The sequence below is a fragment of the Trichosurus vulpecula genome, chromosome 8 (assembly GCF_011100635.1).
Source record: "Trichosurus vulpecula isolate mTriVul1 chromosome 8, mTriVul1.pri, whole genome shotgun sequence".
Taxonomy (NCBI): Eukaryota; Metazoa; Chordata; class Mammalia; order Diprotodontia; family Phalangeridae; genus Trichosurus; species Trichosurus vulpecula.
This window is the reverse complement of record NC_050580.1, coordinates 243,331,901-243,346,736: the sequence shown is the minus strand read 5'-3', so window position 1 is coordinate 243,346,736 and position 14,836 is coordinate 243,331,901. Positions and strand designations below refer to the sequence as shown.

Below are 14,836 nucleotides of genomic sequence, written 5' to 3'. Positions count from 1 at the left end.
AACATCAAAACATAACAAATGCTTTATATTATTCGTATATTCTAACCAGTGGGCTGTTGTTGAGATAGTCGAGTTGAGAGGTGATTAAGGCTTGCCTCATAGTACTGACACCCTCAGAGGAGAAATGGGGCCAAAGGCAGTGGGTGTCTAAGAGTAGAAGAGGAGACGTATATGAGATAATGCTGTAAAGGCAGAAATGCCAAGACTTGGCAATTGATGGGATATGGAATGGAGGGTTACCCTGAGATTGGGAGCCTGGCTAAGAGGCAGCTTGGTGGCTGAGTAGGCAGAATTCTGGACTGGGGATCAGAAAGACCTGAGTTCATATCATCTCTCACTGTAATTTGGGAGATAACAATGTCAGCTGAATGATGAGATCTGAAGCTAGATTGCAGGTTTAGAAGAGCACAGTCAGTAGCCCTGGAATCAGGAAGACCTGAGTTCAAATCCGAACTCAGACAGTTGGATTTGGCACAGCTAGATAGCAGAGTGAGTAGAGCACTGGCCCTGGAGTCAGGAGGACCTGAGTTCAAATCCAGCCTCAGACACTTGACACAATTCTCAGTCATGTGACCTTGGGCAAGTCACTTAACTGCAATTGCTCTGCCTTTCCTCCTGCAAAAAAAGAAAAAAAAGAGAATTTTTAAAAAAAGTGAAGATAGGAATTGCAGCTACTGAATGATCAGAAGATTCTGAGTTGATCTCCTTGTTTGGTTCAGTTGCATACCTTTCTTTAAACAATTATTAAAGCTTCCATTCAAAGATTTAACTTGTTTTTAAACAATTTCCTTTAAAAAATACCAACTTCCCATTTAGAACTTTTGACTATATGCTGTACACCCCCACATTTATACTTAAGCTTTTAATTTTATCCTGTTAAAAGTACTACAGTAAAGACTGAAAATAGCTTATAATTTGCTTGAAGCTAACAGTGACTGGATTAGTAACAAACAACCACCTGGTTTTGTGAAAGAGCTCTAACTACCAGAGAGAAGGGTTTTATTACTGTATACACAAAGACATATGTGAGGTATTATAAAGTTCTGAATTTCAGTACTGACGTTGACTCTGCCCATATCTGCTTAATGACCTAAGACAATAAATGGACTCATCTCATAATAATGCATCAATATGAAAAAAGGAACAATAATTACAATGCACAAATTCCCTTTATGTGGGACCTTACTGCTTCCTTTTATATGTATGTTTTCCCAGGCTTGAACTAACAAATAAATATAAATGCTGTCAGCCAAAGAATGTAAAACTAAGCAGTAAGAGACAAAGTTGCATAAAATGCCAGAGGGGGAACAGATTGCAATGACTGCTGGTTCTCCCCCATTGAATTTTAGTCAACTTATTCATTCTTATGGAGTTTGTCACCAGTTTTCCCTCTTCTCACTTCACACTTTCTGAACAGCACTTCTGGACAAGTCTGATACTAAATTCTTACTAGGGTTCTTACAAATTCTTGGCTTCACAAATCCCCTCTTGAGCCTCTACACTAGGCAATTTCAATCACCTTTATTTTATTTATTTTGCTTCATTTTGTTGTTTTATATTATGCTACATGTATATTTTTAATTCTCCTGTGTTTTTTGTCCTTTCAAAAGGTGTCTAGATTTAGAGCTGCTAATATTTTCTCTCTCAGAGATATGTTCCTTTATTCATTTGCTTTGCTTTTGCATAGATTACTAATAAGATATAACTGACTACATATAAATTTAATTAACAATGAGGGGTATCTCCACTTTTCATTATTTAAGTTCATTTAGTTGAAAGGAATGATGGTTTTAGGTGATTAGAAAGAAACAGTAAAATTATTTTTGGAACATTTCAGAATAAAGGGATTCCCCTGGACTCCAACAAAGTCAAAGATGTATTTATACAGAATGATGTTCATTTTCATTTTAAATTAAATTAAATTAAAGCAATAAATTTAATTTTAAAATTTCATTTTAATATGTTCTAATGCTTATGTATAGTTTTTTGCATATATTAGATGAAATGTAGAATGAAACAGAAGTATTGGGGGATTTGTTTTCTAATAGTTTATGCCATACTTTTTCCCCCTCAAAACAGAACTGATATGAAGGAAAGTGTAGGTCTATAAAAAACTGTTATTCAAAGAGACACAAAACATGTTGGTTTTCTGTGGATATGTCTCAATTCACATTCAATTCAACAAATATTTATTTGAACATCATTTGATTTCACAACACTTTCAGGGTGGTGATATTCATAGAATTTGGTTGAATTTAAAGAAAGTATAAGTTTCTACTCCTAACTCAAGGTATTTTTTGTGTATTTTGGGCAGGTCATATTTAAACATAATTTCGTACTCCAGCTATTTTAATTTACTACATCTGTTGATGAGAGTCAAGAAGGCCTAGTCAATGGAATATTGGCCTTGTAATCAGGAAGACCTAGGTTAATATCTGGCCTCTAGTTTCATGATGATGGACAAGCTAACTAATCTTTCTCTGAGATTTTGTTAAAAATAAGTTGCCGATCTGCATCCAGGTAGAGAGTTGCTTTTTGAGGCATTCTGTACATTGATGAAATCATAGGTCCAAACTCCCCTTCTACTCCCCACTCAATGTGTGTGTGTGTGTGTGTGTGTGTGTGTATACATATATAAATATGTGTGTGTATATATATTTATATGTACCCATGTACACATGTGTATATATTTATGTATATGTATATACATATGTATGTGTGTGTGTATGCACCCATACGTACATGGACAGGTGCTGAGATGGAAAGTGAATAACCTTGGGGTACAGAGCAGTTTTCTCTATTAGTTGGATTAGGAAAACTATTTCTAATTCCAACCCTTTCACTAACGCACATATGCCATTTGATAGGACATTTTTGCTCTGTGGCATTTTCATATCTGTTAAAATGATGGACTAAACCATTACTAAGGTAACTTCCATCTTAAAAAAAATCCAGTCTCTAACAGAAGATTTCAGCCTTTTGGTTTTCACCTAGAATGTTTAAAACATGACATTATTTGGAGCAGGGTATAAAACAGATTTGAACTCATATAAATAGTCATTACGCTCAACTTTTTATAAAGACTTTATGGGATGATTATAAAAGTAGAGGGTTGCTGTTTGCCAGAAATATACTAATTTTGGTACTTTGTCTATGATAACATAGAATCTCTAATGCAGAATTTCAAGAATTATTCAAGAATGATGCTCTCCTCCCTTCACCCTGTCTCCCAAAGGACGTAGTACCATTCTTGAGTAATGAAGTGTTTGATACTATGAAAGATTCTCAAGTTCATATAAATGAATAATCTTGCTACTGAGGCAAGAATAGAATGTGAATTTTATTGCATGTAGATGGATGTTTTCCAAAATCATAGACTCTCAGAGTTAGAAGGGTCTTTAAAGTAATCAATTAATGACTTAAAATCATAATTGAAAAAAAAATACCTCTCTACATTATTGTGAACAAATATTCCTTTAATATTTGCTTGAAATCTTTAATGAGAGGAACCCACTACCTCAGATAGCAATCCATTCCAGTTTTAGATAGCAATAATTATTAGGATTTTTTTTCTTATATCAAGCATTATTTTGACTCTTTGCCCCATCTACTTATTGCTCCTCACTTTGCTTTCTGAGGTAAAACAGAGCTAATCTAATCTTTCTTCTTCATAATAACCCTTCGAATATTTTCTTTTACTTTTTCGTAGTGAATTGCTATAACCATAAATGTTCCCATATTAAAGAAGACACATTCATTCATGCAGTCAGGCAACAAACATTCATGAGGAAGCCAAAATGTAATTTCATGGACTATTTTCTACAGATATATCTGTGTAAATACATATTTTTGGTGAAGTATCTTACAAAGGTATTGGGATGCAAATTCAGAGAAAAACAAGTAGTCTAATTACTGATACCTGTCTTCATCTCATATAATTAAATCTTTTTTTTTTAGTTATAGGACAATAAAAACATAGGCAGATGGATAGATAGGTATGTAGATCGAATATCTACAGATAGATTGATAGAAGATAGATGGATTATTCATTCAATATTTATGTTAGAGATAAAAAACAAAATTCATCTGAAAGAATAAAATGTCAAGAATATCAAGGGAATCAATGCAAAAAATGTGAAGGGAGACAGTTTAGCAACATCAGATTTCAAACAATATTGCAAAGCAGTAATCATCAAAACAATTGGTACTATCTATGAAGTAGAAAGATGGGTCAAAGGAATTGATTAGATATACTATATACAGAAATAAATGACGATAGTAATCTAGTATTTGATAAGCCCAAAGATCCAAACATTGGAAGTAAGAATTTACTATTAGAAAAAAAAAATTGCTAAGAAAACTGGAAAGCAATTTGGTGACACTAGGCAAAGACCAACATCTCCCACCATGCTCCAATATAAGGTCAAAATAGGTACATGATTTAGAAATAAAGGGTGATATCATAAGTAAATTAGGGGAGCATAGAAAAATGTACCTGGCAGATCTACGGAAAAAGGAAGAGTTTATGACCAAACAAGGGAAGAGAGGAAAATGGGAATTAACATGGCTAATTTTGATTACATGAAATTAAAAAGTGTTTGCAAAAACAAAACTAATGCAGCCAAAATTAGAAGGAAAGAAGGAAATGGGGGGGGGAGGCGGAATTATAGTTTCTCTGACAAAGACCTAATTTCTCAAATATATAGGGAATTGAATAAAATATATACAAATAAGAGCTATTCCCCAATTGATAAATGATCAAAAGATATGAACAGTCAGTTTTCAGAAGAAATCAAAGCTCTCAGTAGTCACACAAAAATGCTCTAAATCACTAATAAATAGAAAAATACAAATAAAAACAACTCTGACGTACTACCTCAAATCTCTCAGATTGATTAACAACACAGAAAAAGAAAATAAATCCTGGAGGGGATGTGGAAATACTAATGCATTGTTGAAAGAGTTGTGAACTTGTTGACAGAGTTGTGAACTGGTCCAGCCATTTTGAAGAGCAGTTTGTAAATATGACCTAAAGAGCTATAAACTATGCACATCCTTTGGAGCAGTACCACTACTAAGAGTGTATCCCAAAGAGATGTAAGAGAAAAACAGACCTATATGTACAAAAATATTTATAGTACCTTTTTTGGAAAGAATTGGGAATTTAGAGGATGCCTATCAGTTGGGGCTGAACAAGTTGTGGCATGTGATTGTCTTGAAATACTATTGTGCTGTAAGAGATGAAGAGGGGATGAGTTCAGAAAAATCTGGAAAGAGTTATATGAAGTTATGCAAAGTGAAGTAAATAGAATCAGGAGAACATTGTACACAGTAACATCAGTATTACAAGAATGGGCATTTGTGAAAGACTTAACTATTCTAATCAATACAATAATGCATGACAACTCCAAAGGGCACATGACAAAAAATGCTATTCACCTCCAGAGCAAATGAGAGAGAGTGAAAGAGAGAGAGAGAGAGAGAGAGAGAGAGAGAGAAATAATGAAGTCTGAGTACAAATTGAAGGATACTTTTTTTTTCAATTTCTTTACTTTTGCTTTTTTACAAAAAAAGAAATGGCTACAAAATTACAAATGTCTAATATAGAAATAAGTTTACATGTCTTCACATGTAAAACGGGTATTATATTTCTTGCCTTCTCAATGGGTGGGGGAGGGGATGAAGGAAGGGATAGAATATGGAACTCAAATTTTTTAAATGGATGGTAAAAAATTAAAAAAAAAACATTTATTGAGCATTTGCCATGTTTAACAAACCATCCTTAACTTTGTGCTTACCAATAGCATCTCTTTTTTAAAAATATTGTATAATTTATTTATTTTAAGTTTTCAATATTCACTTCCACAAGATTTTGAATACCAAATTTTCTTCCCAATTCTCCCCTCCCCCATTCCAAGACAGCATGCACCCTGACTACCCCTTTCCCCAATCTGCCCTCCCTTGGATCACTCCCCCCATTCTTCCATCCCTTCCCCTCTATTTTCCTGTAAGGTGTGATAGATTTCTATACCCCATTGCCTATAGAGCTTATTTCCCAGTTTCATACAAAAACAATTATTTAACGCTCATTTTTTAAAGCTTTTAGTTCCACATTCTCTCCTTTCCTCCCTCCCCACCACCCTCATTGAGAAAGCAAGCATCTCAATATAGGTCATACATGTGTAGCCATGCAAAACATTTCCATAGCAGTCATATTGTAAAAGACTAACCACATTTCCCTCTGTTCTGTCCTTCTCTCCATTTATTCCATTCTCTCCCTTGACCTGTCTCCCCACAAAAGTGTTTGTTTCTGTTTACCCCTTTCTTCAATGTGCCATCCCTTCTTTTATCCACCCTCTCTTCTCCCCTTCCCCCCTGTTTTCCTGCAAGGTAAGATAGATTTCCATACTCAATTGAGTGTGTTATCCCCTGCTTAAGCCAAATCCAATGAGAGTAAGGCTCACTTATTCCCTCTAAACTCCCACCTCTTTCCCTCTATTGTAAAAGCTCTTCCTTGCCTCTTTTATGTGAGATGATTTACTACACTCTACCTCTCCCTTTTTCTTTCTCCCATTACATTCCTCTCAACACTTAATTTTATTTCCAGGTATCATCCCTTCATATTCAGCTCACCCTGTGCCCTCTGTCTAGATAGACAGATAGATGGATAGATAAATGAGATATAGATATCTATAGATATATAGATACATACACACATAAACACACATATATATGAATGTATGTAATATATATATATATGTATATATATATATATATATGTATATATATATATATATATATAACCTCTAACTACCCTAATACTGAGAAAGATCTCATGAATTGCAAATATCTTCTTTCCATGTAGGAATGTAAACTGTTCAATTTCAATAAGTCCCTCATTGCTTCTCTTTCTCGTTTGCCTTTTCATGTTTCTCTTGTATTTGAAAGTGAAATTTTCTATTCAGCTTTGGTCTTTTCAACAAGAATCATTGGAAGTCCTCCATTTCATTGAAACACCATTTTTCCCCTGAAGTATTATACTCAGTTTTGCTGAGTAGGTGATTCTTGGTTTTAACCCTAGCTCCTTTGACCTCTGGAATATCATATTCCAAGCCCTCCAATCCCTTAGTGTAGAAGCCGCTAAGTCTTGTATTATCCTGATTGTGTTTCCACAATATCTGAATTGGTTCTTTCTGGCTGCTTGCAATATTTTCTCCTTGACCTGTGAACTGCGGATTTTGGCTTCAATATTCCTAGGAGTTTTCTTTTTGGGATCTCTTTCAGGAGGTGATTGGTAGATTGTTTCAATTTCTATTTTACCCTTTGGTTCTAGAATATCAATGCAGTTTTCCTTAATAATTTCTTGGAAGATGATATCTAGGCTCTTCTTTTGATCATAGTTTTCAGGTAGTCCAATAATTTTTAAATTATCTCTCCTGAATCAGTTTTCCAGGTCAGTGGTTTTTCCAGTGAGATATTTCACATTGACTTCTTTTGGTTTTGTTTTGTAATTTCTTGATTTCTCATAAAGTCATTAGCTTCCTTTTGCTCCATTCTAATTTTTAAGGAATTATTTTCTTCAGTGAGCTTTTGGACCTCCTTTTCCATCTAGCCAATTCTGCTTTTTGAGGCATTCTTCTCCTCATTGGCTTTTTGGACCTCTTTTGCCATTTGGGTTAGTCTATTTTTAAGGTGTTATTTTCTTCAGCATTTTGGGGGGTCTCCTTTAGCAAGCTGTTGACTCATTCTTCATGATTTTCTTGTATCACTCTCATTTCTCTTCCCAATTTTTCCTCTACTTCTCTTACTTGCTTTTCAAAATCCTTTTTGACCTCTTCCATGTCCTGTGACCATTTCATATTTTTTTGGAGGCTTTGAATGTAGGAGGCTTGACCTTGATGTCTTCCTCTGACTATATGCTTTTATCTTCTTCAGGTTGTATGCTTTGGTCTCCCTTGCCACCAAGGATGTAAGAAAATACTTTTTCACCAAGGAAGTAACCTTCTATAGTCTTATACCCCTCCCCCCATTTGCTCATTTTCCCAGTCAATTATTTGACTTTTGAGCTCTTTATTAAGTATAGGGTGTACTGCCCCAAGTTTCAGGGGTTTTGTGCAGCTGTTTTCAGAAATATCCCTAGGGACATGTAAATTCTCAGTTCCTCCAAAGTGGTACGATCGTGAGAGAGGTGTTTACCCTCTCTGGGCCTGTGCTCTGGTCTGTGAGCAACCACAAGCACTCTTTTCTGCCTTGGAACTGGGAGATGGGTTCTCTCTCCACAGCTGCTACCAGCTCCACCTCACGACTGCTCGTCTTCACGCCAGGATCACCACCCAGGACTATGACCCAGATCAGCTGCTTGGTTCTCCCACTGTCTATAGGCCGAGAGCTCCAGAAGCACCTGCCGCTGTGGCAGTAACTGCTACTGCCCTCTTTCACGCAGGTGACAGAGCTTTTCCACTTGCCTTTGAAGCTGTCTTTGGCATTTGTGGGTTGAGAGGTTTGGAAACCACCATAGCTGCCAGTGGTTCAGTGCCCTGAAGCCTTCTCCAGTCCTGGCTGCACTCTTCTCTGAGCAGGGTGTGATAGAACCTTCCTGTCGGCCTTCCAAATTGTCTTGGGCTCGAAATCTGCTTCACTCTGTCATTTTGTGGCTTCTGCTGATATAGAATTTGTTTAAAGTCATTTTTTACAGGTATCTCTTTGGGGCAAGAGCTCTAGCAGGTCCCTGCTTCTACTCCACCATCTTGGCTCTACCCCTTCCCATAGCATCTCTTAACTATACAACCTCCTGTGATGGTAAGATATATCTTGGGACTCATCCCTCTCCCCACTTTTTCTTTCTAACATGATTGACAGTAAACTCCAAATGTTATATACATAGTATCATGCACGGTACTGTCTATCCCATTGCTTTAGGTGGGGAAAGTCAAAAGATTGATGGAAAATCAAGCTAAGGAATCTTGTTTTTTTTATAATTTTTCCATATAGACAAGATTCTATGATCATCATAATTGGACAAGTTATTTGAACAGTGTAGAAAGGTGCAGTGAAGTAGCACTTGGCTGATTGATTTTCCTTCCCCTTAATGGTTTTTATAAGTGACAGCCGATGGGATTGCATGTAAAGTCTATTTCCCTCCTTTTTAAAAGAAAGTTGGTAAAACTATGTCCTGTAGGAATTATCCTGCATGGAAGAAAAAGGAAGGAAGGAAAATATTCCCTTCCCAGATACCCTCCTTTAAAAAAGTCGCTGTGGAGACACCTTCAAGATGCAATGCAGCTCAGTGGGTGGAGCACGGTACCTGGAACCAGAAAAACGTGAATCCTGTCTCTGACACTAACTTTGTGATTCTGGCCCAGTCACTTATTTTCTGTCAGCTTTTCATTAAAGAGTTTGTAAAATGGGGCTAATTATATCTGTAGCACCTGACCCACAGGACTGTGAGAAGCCAAAACAGTAATATATATAAAGCGCTTGGAAACATTTCAGTACTTTACAAATGTTAGTGATTATTAAGAAAGCAACAGTAATGATAGTCTATATTAGGACTTCTAGAAAAAGATAATTGAATTTGAATTGGTAGTTGTTTGAATGGAGAGTCAGGAAAATACAGGTCCCACCAAGAGAGGTTTCCCCTCTCTCTACCTTGGGCTAGACATACGCCTGGGCCTCAGTTTCCCCATCTGTGAAATGTGGGAATTTGGATTATAAGTATTGTATTATGTATTATCTGTATTATGAGCTCTCTTTCAGCTCTAGTATTCTGGGATTCTATGAATAAAAAGAAGTGTCTCACTTTTATCCCTTGGAAACTTTCTTCCCACTCTGAGGATACGAACCATTTTAATTGGTATGTTTTAGCTCAGCTTTTCCCCAAATTCCCAGTATTGCCTGGCTTTACAAAGAGAAAATGTGTGGAAATCAGAAACTTGGGATGAACTGGGGTATGGTACAGTATTTCTAGCCTCACTTTGGGAACATTGTTCAGTCTAATTATTTAAAATGTATAAATATACACTCATCGTCTAAGCCTCTGGGTGCAGTTTAAACAAACAAAATCAGGCTCTGTAGACTACTGGGGCAGTATCAATGGACAATTGTCCCTCTTCTTGGACACTAATCTAACCATCTGTGTTATGCAGCCTACTTTCAGTTCCCAACAACCAGTTCCCCCTAGACAGCTCTGTTTGTTCATCTGGATAGTAAGGCTCCCGGCCTGGCAGGGGAGCACTCTTTTATAAACCCCAGTGTTGGGACTTGAGTTTGACATACAGCAAGTGGAGTTTTGTTCCAAATTAAGTATTCATTTACACACAATTATATCCCCATTCAGTGGGGAGACATTTTTAAAGGGGTGTTCAAGTGAAGGGAGGGGAGACACAAGGAATGTACGTATATTAATCTATTCCAAGAATTCAGAAAGAAAATTAGAGTCCTCTCCAGCCAGCTTGACTGTTTTTTTTTTTTTTTTTACTGTGTAACCAAAAGGTTGTCAAGAAATATGAAGAATGCAGTTGGGACTCGTAGTTAAGGCTGGAAGACTCAAGTTCTCCTTAGAGTTTGTTTGGTATGAATGAAAAACCTGTTATTTAGTGTGAAGGCATTGGGGATGATATTAAAAAATAGCAAGTAGAGCTGAGGATAAAATAGGACTCATTGGGATATTATATTGATTATTATTTTCAACATCATAACTCTTAGTCTACAGTGTTAGTTGTTCCAATCCAGGGGTGGGGAATTTGCTGCTTGGAGGCCACATGTGGCCTTTTAGGGCCTCCAGTGAGGCCTTTTGACTGAGTCCAAGTTTTATAGAACAAATCCTTTTATTAAGGGGATTTTTTTCTGTGAAGTTTGAATTCAGTCAAAGGGCCACACTTGAGGACTTAGAGGGCCACAAGTAGCCTTGGAGGCCACAGGTTCCCCACCCCTTCTCTAATCATTTCAATTGTCTGTGTCTTGTTTGCCTAACTAGACTGTAAGTGTCTTTGGGAAGCAGTTGTCCCTGTCTTATAATTCTTTTATGAATGCTACCATGCCTGTGAAAGAACTTACCACAGAGTACAGTCTCAAAGGATTAAAGCCCTACCTTTGGATAGAGACCATTTAGTCCAAGTCTCTATTTTAGAGACAAGAAGAGGAAGGTGGGGGAGGTGTGGGTGTATGGATGGGGACTGAACTGTTAAGTGACAACTCAAAGTCAAACAGAAAGTTGGAATCAGAAAAAAAAATGCTGAGATTTTCTGACATTCATTATTTATTGATGGATTAAATTTGGGGGATTATTTTTTTTATTCCTAATTTAATCCGAAGAAATGTTTTGGTAACAGGAGGCGATCTTAAAGCAAACAAAGTTTTGACTAAATTTTATTTGGTTGTGAGACTGCATCCTCTGATGGAGAATTTGAGCATTTCAATAGTTTGTAGGTGCAGTGTTCTGTTATTGTCATGCATGTTGTGGAAAGGGTTTAGGTGTCTGGGACAAGATAAACTCTTGGGTCCCTTCCAATTCTAAGATCTACTGACATTAAGGTATACCATACATTGTTGGGAATGAACTTATCTGAGTATTGAACATATCATTTCTCATCTAGAAAATAACTGTTATAAAAGGGAAATTAGAGTCTTGATTTTATAAATGAAGCATCTTTATGCAATCGGGTTTTTTTAAAACTTTTTTTCATCATCTTTCATTGTGTGTGCTCCATCATATAGCAAGAAGAAACTGCAGCAAATGGCTCAGCCTTACTTCATTCCCTGGCATCATTTTATAGGAAGATTAAGCACACTGATCTGACTTGGTTCATTATCTTCTTTCGAGGCCTATAGCAATCATTTGACATCTAGCTTATAATTATCTATAATGCTGTTTATTCAGTTTATGATCATGACCTAACTTCTCAACAAGAACATAAGCCCAGGGAAGACAGGGACTACATTATCAGGGACTATGTTAGTTAGACCTTTTTGTATAGTCAGAGGTCAGCAATAAGCTACAGCAGGTTTTTATACCTGTCACTGCTGATGATAATAACAATTTATTCAATAAATATTATTGAGTACCTCAAATCAAATTGATTATGAGGATAGCACAATGCCAGGCATTGTGGGCAGTGCCAGATACTGTGGGCCTGTGAAACATTTGTGATAATGTTCTCTTAATTGCCAAATGTAATGGCTTTTTCTCCCTCCATCTTTAGCTTTCTTAACTGTTTGCAGCATTTAATACTAATAAGTAATAACGTGTAGCACCTACTATGTACCAGGCATCACGTTAACACTTTACCAGGATTACCTAATGTGATCCTCAAAACAACCCTGGAGGTTGTCCATGACGGCCAGCAGGTTCTCGCAGGTGTGGATCCCCAAGCGGCCGCTCTTGAGTCGGGCCAGCGCCCTGTTCAAGATGCCCATGAGCTCGCCGGCGCTCACTTCCATCTTAAGTCCTGCCAGACGCTCAAACTGTAGCCTGAACAGTAGGATCTCCTCGCACTCCCTGGACCTGAAGCGGGAGTAGTGGGTCGGGAGGGGCGGCGGCTGCGGTGTATAACTGATGACAGCTTCGCTGCCGCCACCTACGGCCCCGTCTGTGCCATCCGTGGAGACCCCAGCCCTGGCGCTGGCCCTGGGGCCCAGGAACGAATTCACCAGGTGTTGTTGTTAACCCCATTTGATAGGTGAGAAAACTGAGGCAGAGGTAAAGGGACTTGCCCAAGGTCACACAGCAAGTATCTGAGTCCAGAATTAAACTTAGGACTTTCTGACTCCAGGACCAGCAGTCTGTCCGCTGTCACCTAAATGTTTCCTAGTGCATTTGACACTGTTGAGTCTACTTCCCTCTTCTGGTAAATCTCTCTTCTCTGTTTGTTTGTTTTCCGTTTGCCTCGACCCTGCCATCTCTTGGTTCAGTTTCCATAGGTTTGCACCCTGGGGCACACACTCATTGGGGAGTTGCATCATGTTTACAGAGATGCTGGTGGACAGCATGTTTGAGTAAGAATATTTCCAAGGAAGCTGGGAAACATGGGGAGACGCGTGTAGTTGGCACCTTCCAGAGCCCGGAAGTAGGGGGCGGGCGCCGAAATGGGATCGGGGCTCCTTGAGTCGCAAAGGCGACTAAGGCGTAGTGAGAATCCCATTCCAGAATTCCTTCTCCATATTTGAATGTGTGTTCCAGGGGCGTTACGGGGGCGTTGCGGGGGGCGTTGCGGGGGTCCAGGCCAGAGCCGCGGAAGCCTCTGAAGCGAGGCTGCGACGAGGCCAGGGCAAAGACTCCGTCATGTTCCTGGTGAATTCGTTCCTGGGCCCCAGGGCCAGCCGGAGCCGAGCCAGGGCTGGGGTCTCCACGGATGGCACAGACGGGGCCGTAGGTGGCGGCAGCGAAGCTGTCATCAGTTATACACCGCAGCCGCCGCCCCTCCCGACCCACTACTCCCGCTTCAGGTCCAGGGAGTGCGAGGAGATCCTACTGTTCAGGCTACAGTTTGAGCGTCTGGCAGGACTTAAGATGGAAGTGAGCGCCGGCGAGCTCATGGGCATCTTGAACAGGGCGCTGGCCCGACTCAAGAGCGGCCGCTTGGGGATCCACACCTGCGAGAACCTGCTGGCCGTCATGGACAGCGAGACCAACGGCAAACTGGGCTTCGAGGAGTTCAAGTACCTTTGGAACAACATAAAGAAGTGGCAGGCCGTCTACAAGGAGCACACTTCGCCCCGCTCGCGGATCCTCAGCAGCCAGGAGCTCCCCAGGGCCTTCGTGGCCGCCGGTTTCCAGCTCAGCCAGCAGCTGTACGACATGGTGGTTCGTCGGTACTCCGACGATGGCGGCGCTATGGCCTTTGAGGACTTTATTTGCTGCTTGGTGCGCCTGGACGCCATGTTCCGTGCCTTCAAGTCTCTGGAAAAAGACGGCAGCGGGTATATCAGTCTGAACGCCGAGGAGTGGCTGCAGATGACCATGTACTCCTGAGACCCGTGTGTCCGTCCACCTGAGTGGTCATCAGGAGAGAGATTGCCAGGAAGCTTACCTTTCACCCCTTGCATTTCTGTTCATCTCAGACCCCAGTGTGGGAACTCTCTGGCCAAGGAGACACCGACATTGATCCTTGTGTGCCCCCAAACATGGCTACCACCAACGAGCCCCTGATCGCACCTCAGGCCCTACTCCTACCTCCCAGCTCTGGCCCTGCTCTGGAAGGTACCAACCACACGCTTCCCTCCGCGTTTCCCAGCGTCCTTGGAAATACTCTTACTCTAATATGCTGCCCAACAGCATCCCTATAAACACGCCCTATACCACTGACTCCAGCTTCTTCCAGCACCCCTACAAATACACACTACATGCTTGAATGGGCTAGTTGCATGCTTTTAACATGCCAGCCAGGTGCCGTCACATGCTGCTCCCACAGGTTCATCCTATATCTAGTGCTTTCTCCCATTCCCCACATGCTTCAGGCCCCCTCTCCTCCTCTCTCTGGGTGGGCCTGGGTTCGGGTGCTGGGGCTTCAGCTAGTCCCAAAGTCCAAAATAAACAGTGGAAGAAAGAAAGAAAGAACAAAAGAAAGAGAAAGAAAGAAAGAGAAAGAACGAAAGAAAGAACGAAAGAAAGAAAAGAAAGAGAAAGAGAGAAAGACAGAAAGAAAGAAAGGAAGAAAGAAAAAAAACAAAGACTGTGTGCTAACAATATCAAAATGATTTTAAACATAGAGAAACAACAATTTCCCCAAGTGCAAAGAATCCCATTGCTTCATTGAAAGTAAATGATATTTTATATTCATCCTAGATCTCCCACAAACCCATGAAGAAGGGACCCAGTTGTTAGATGGGCATGAATCTA

At 39.5% G+C, this 14,836-nt stretch overlaps 1 protein-coding gene across 1 annotated transcript; it reads left to right on the top strand.

Moving 5' to 3' along the window:
• The first annotated feature begins 13,052 nt into the window (after positions 1–13,052).
• Positions 13,053–14,531, top strand: LOC118830321 (calpain small subunit 1-like). The gene has a single exon (XM_036737262.1). The coding sequence runs from the start codon at positions 13,280–13,282 to the stop codon at positions 13,967–13,969; it is 690 nt and encodes a 229-aa protein (XP_036593157.1). The 5' UTR covers positions 13,053–13,279; the 3' UTR covers positions 13,970–14,531.
• The last annotated feature ends 305 nt before the right edge of the window (positions 14,532–14,836 follow it).

What these genes read in the sequence shown, in the direction of transcription:
- LOC118830321 (XM_036737262.1), top strand. Translation starts at nt 13,280, where the DNA reads ATGTTCCTGGTGAATTCGTTCCTGGGCCCCAGGGCCAGCCGGAGCCGA.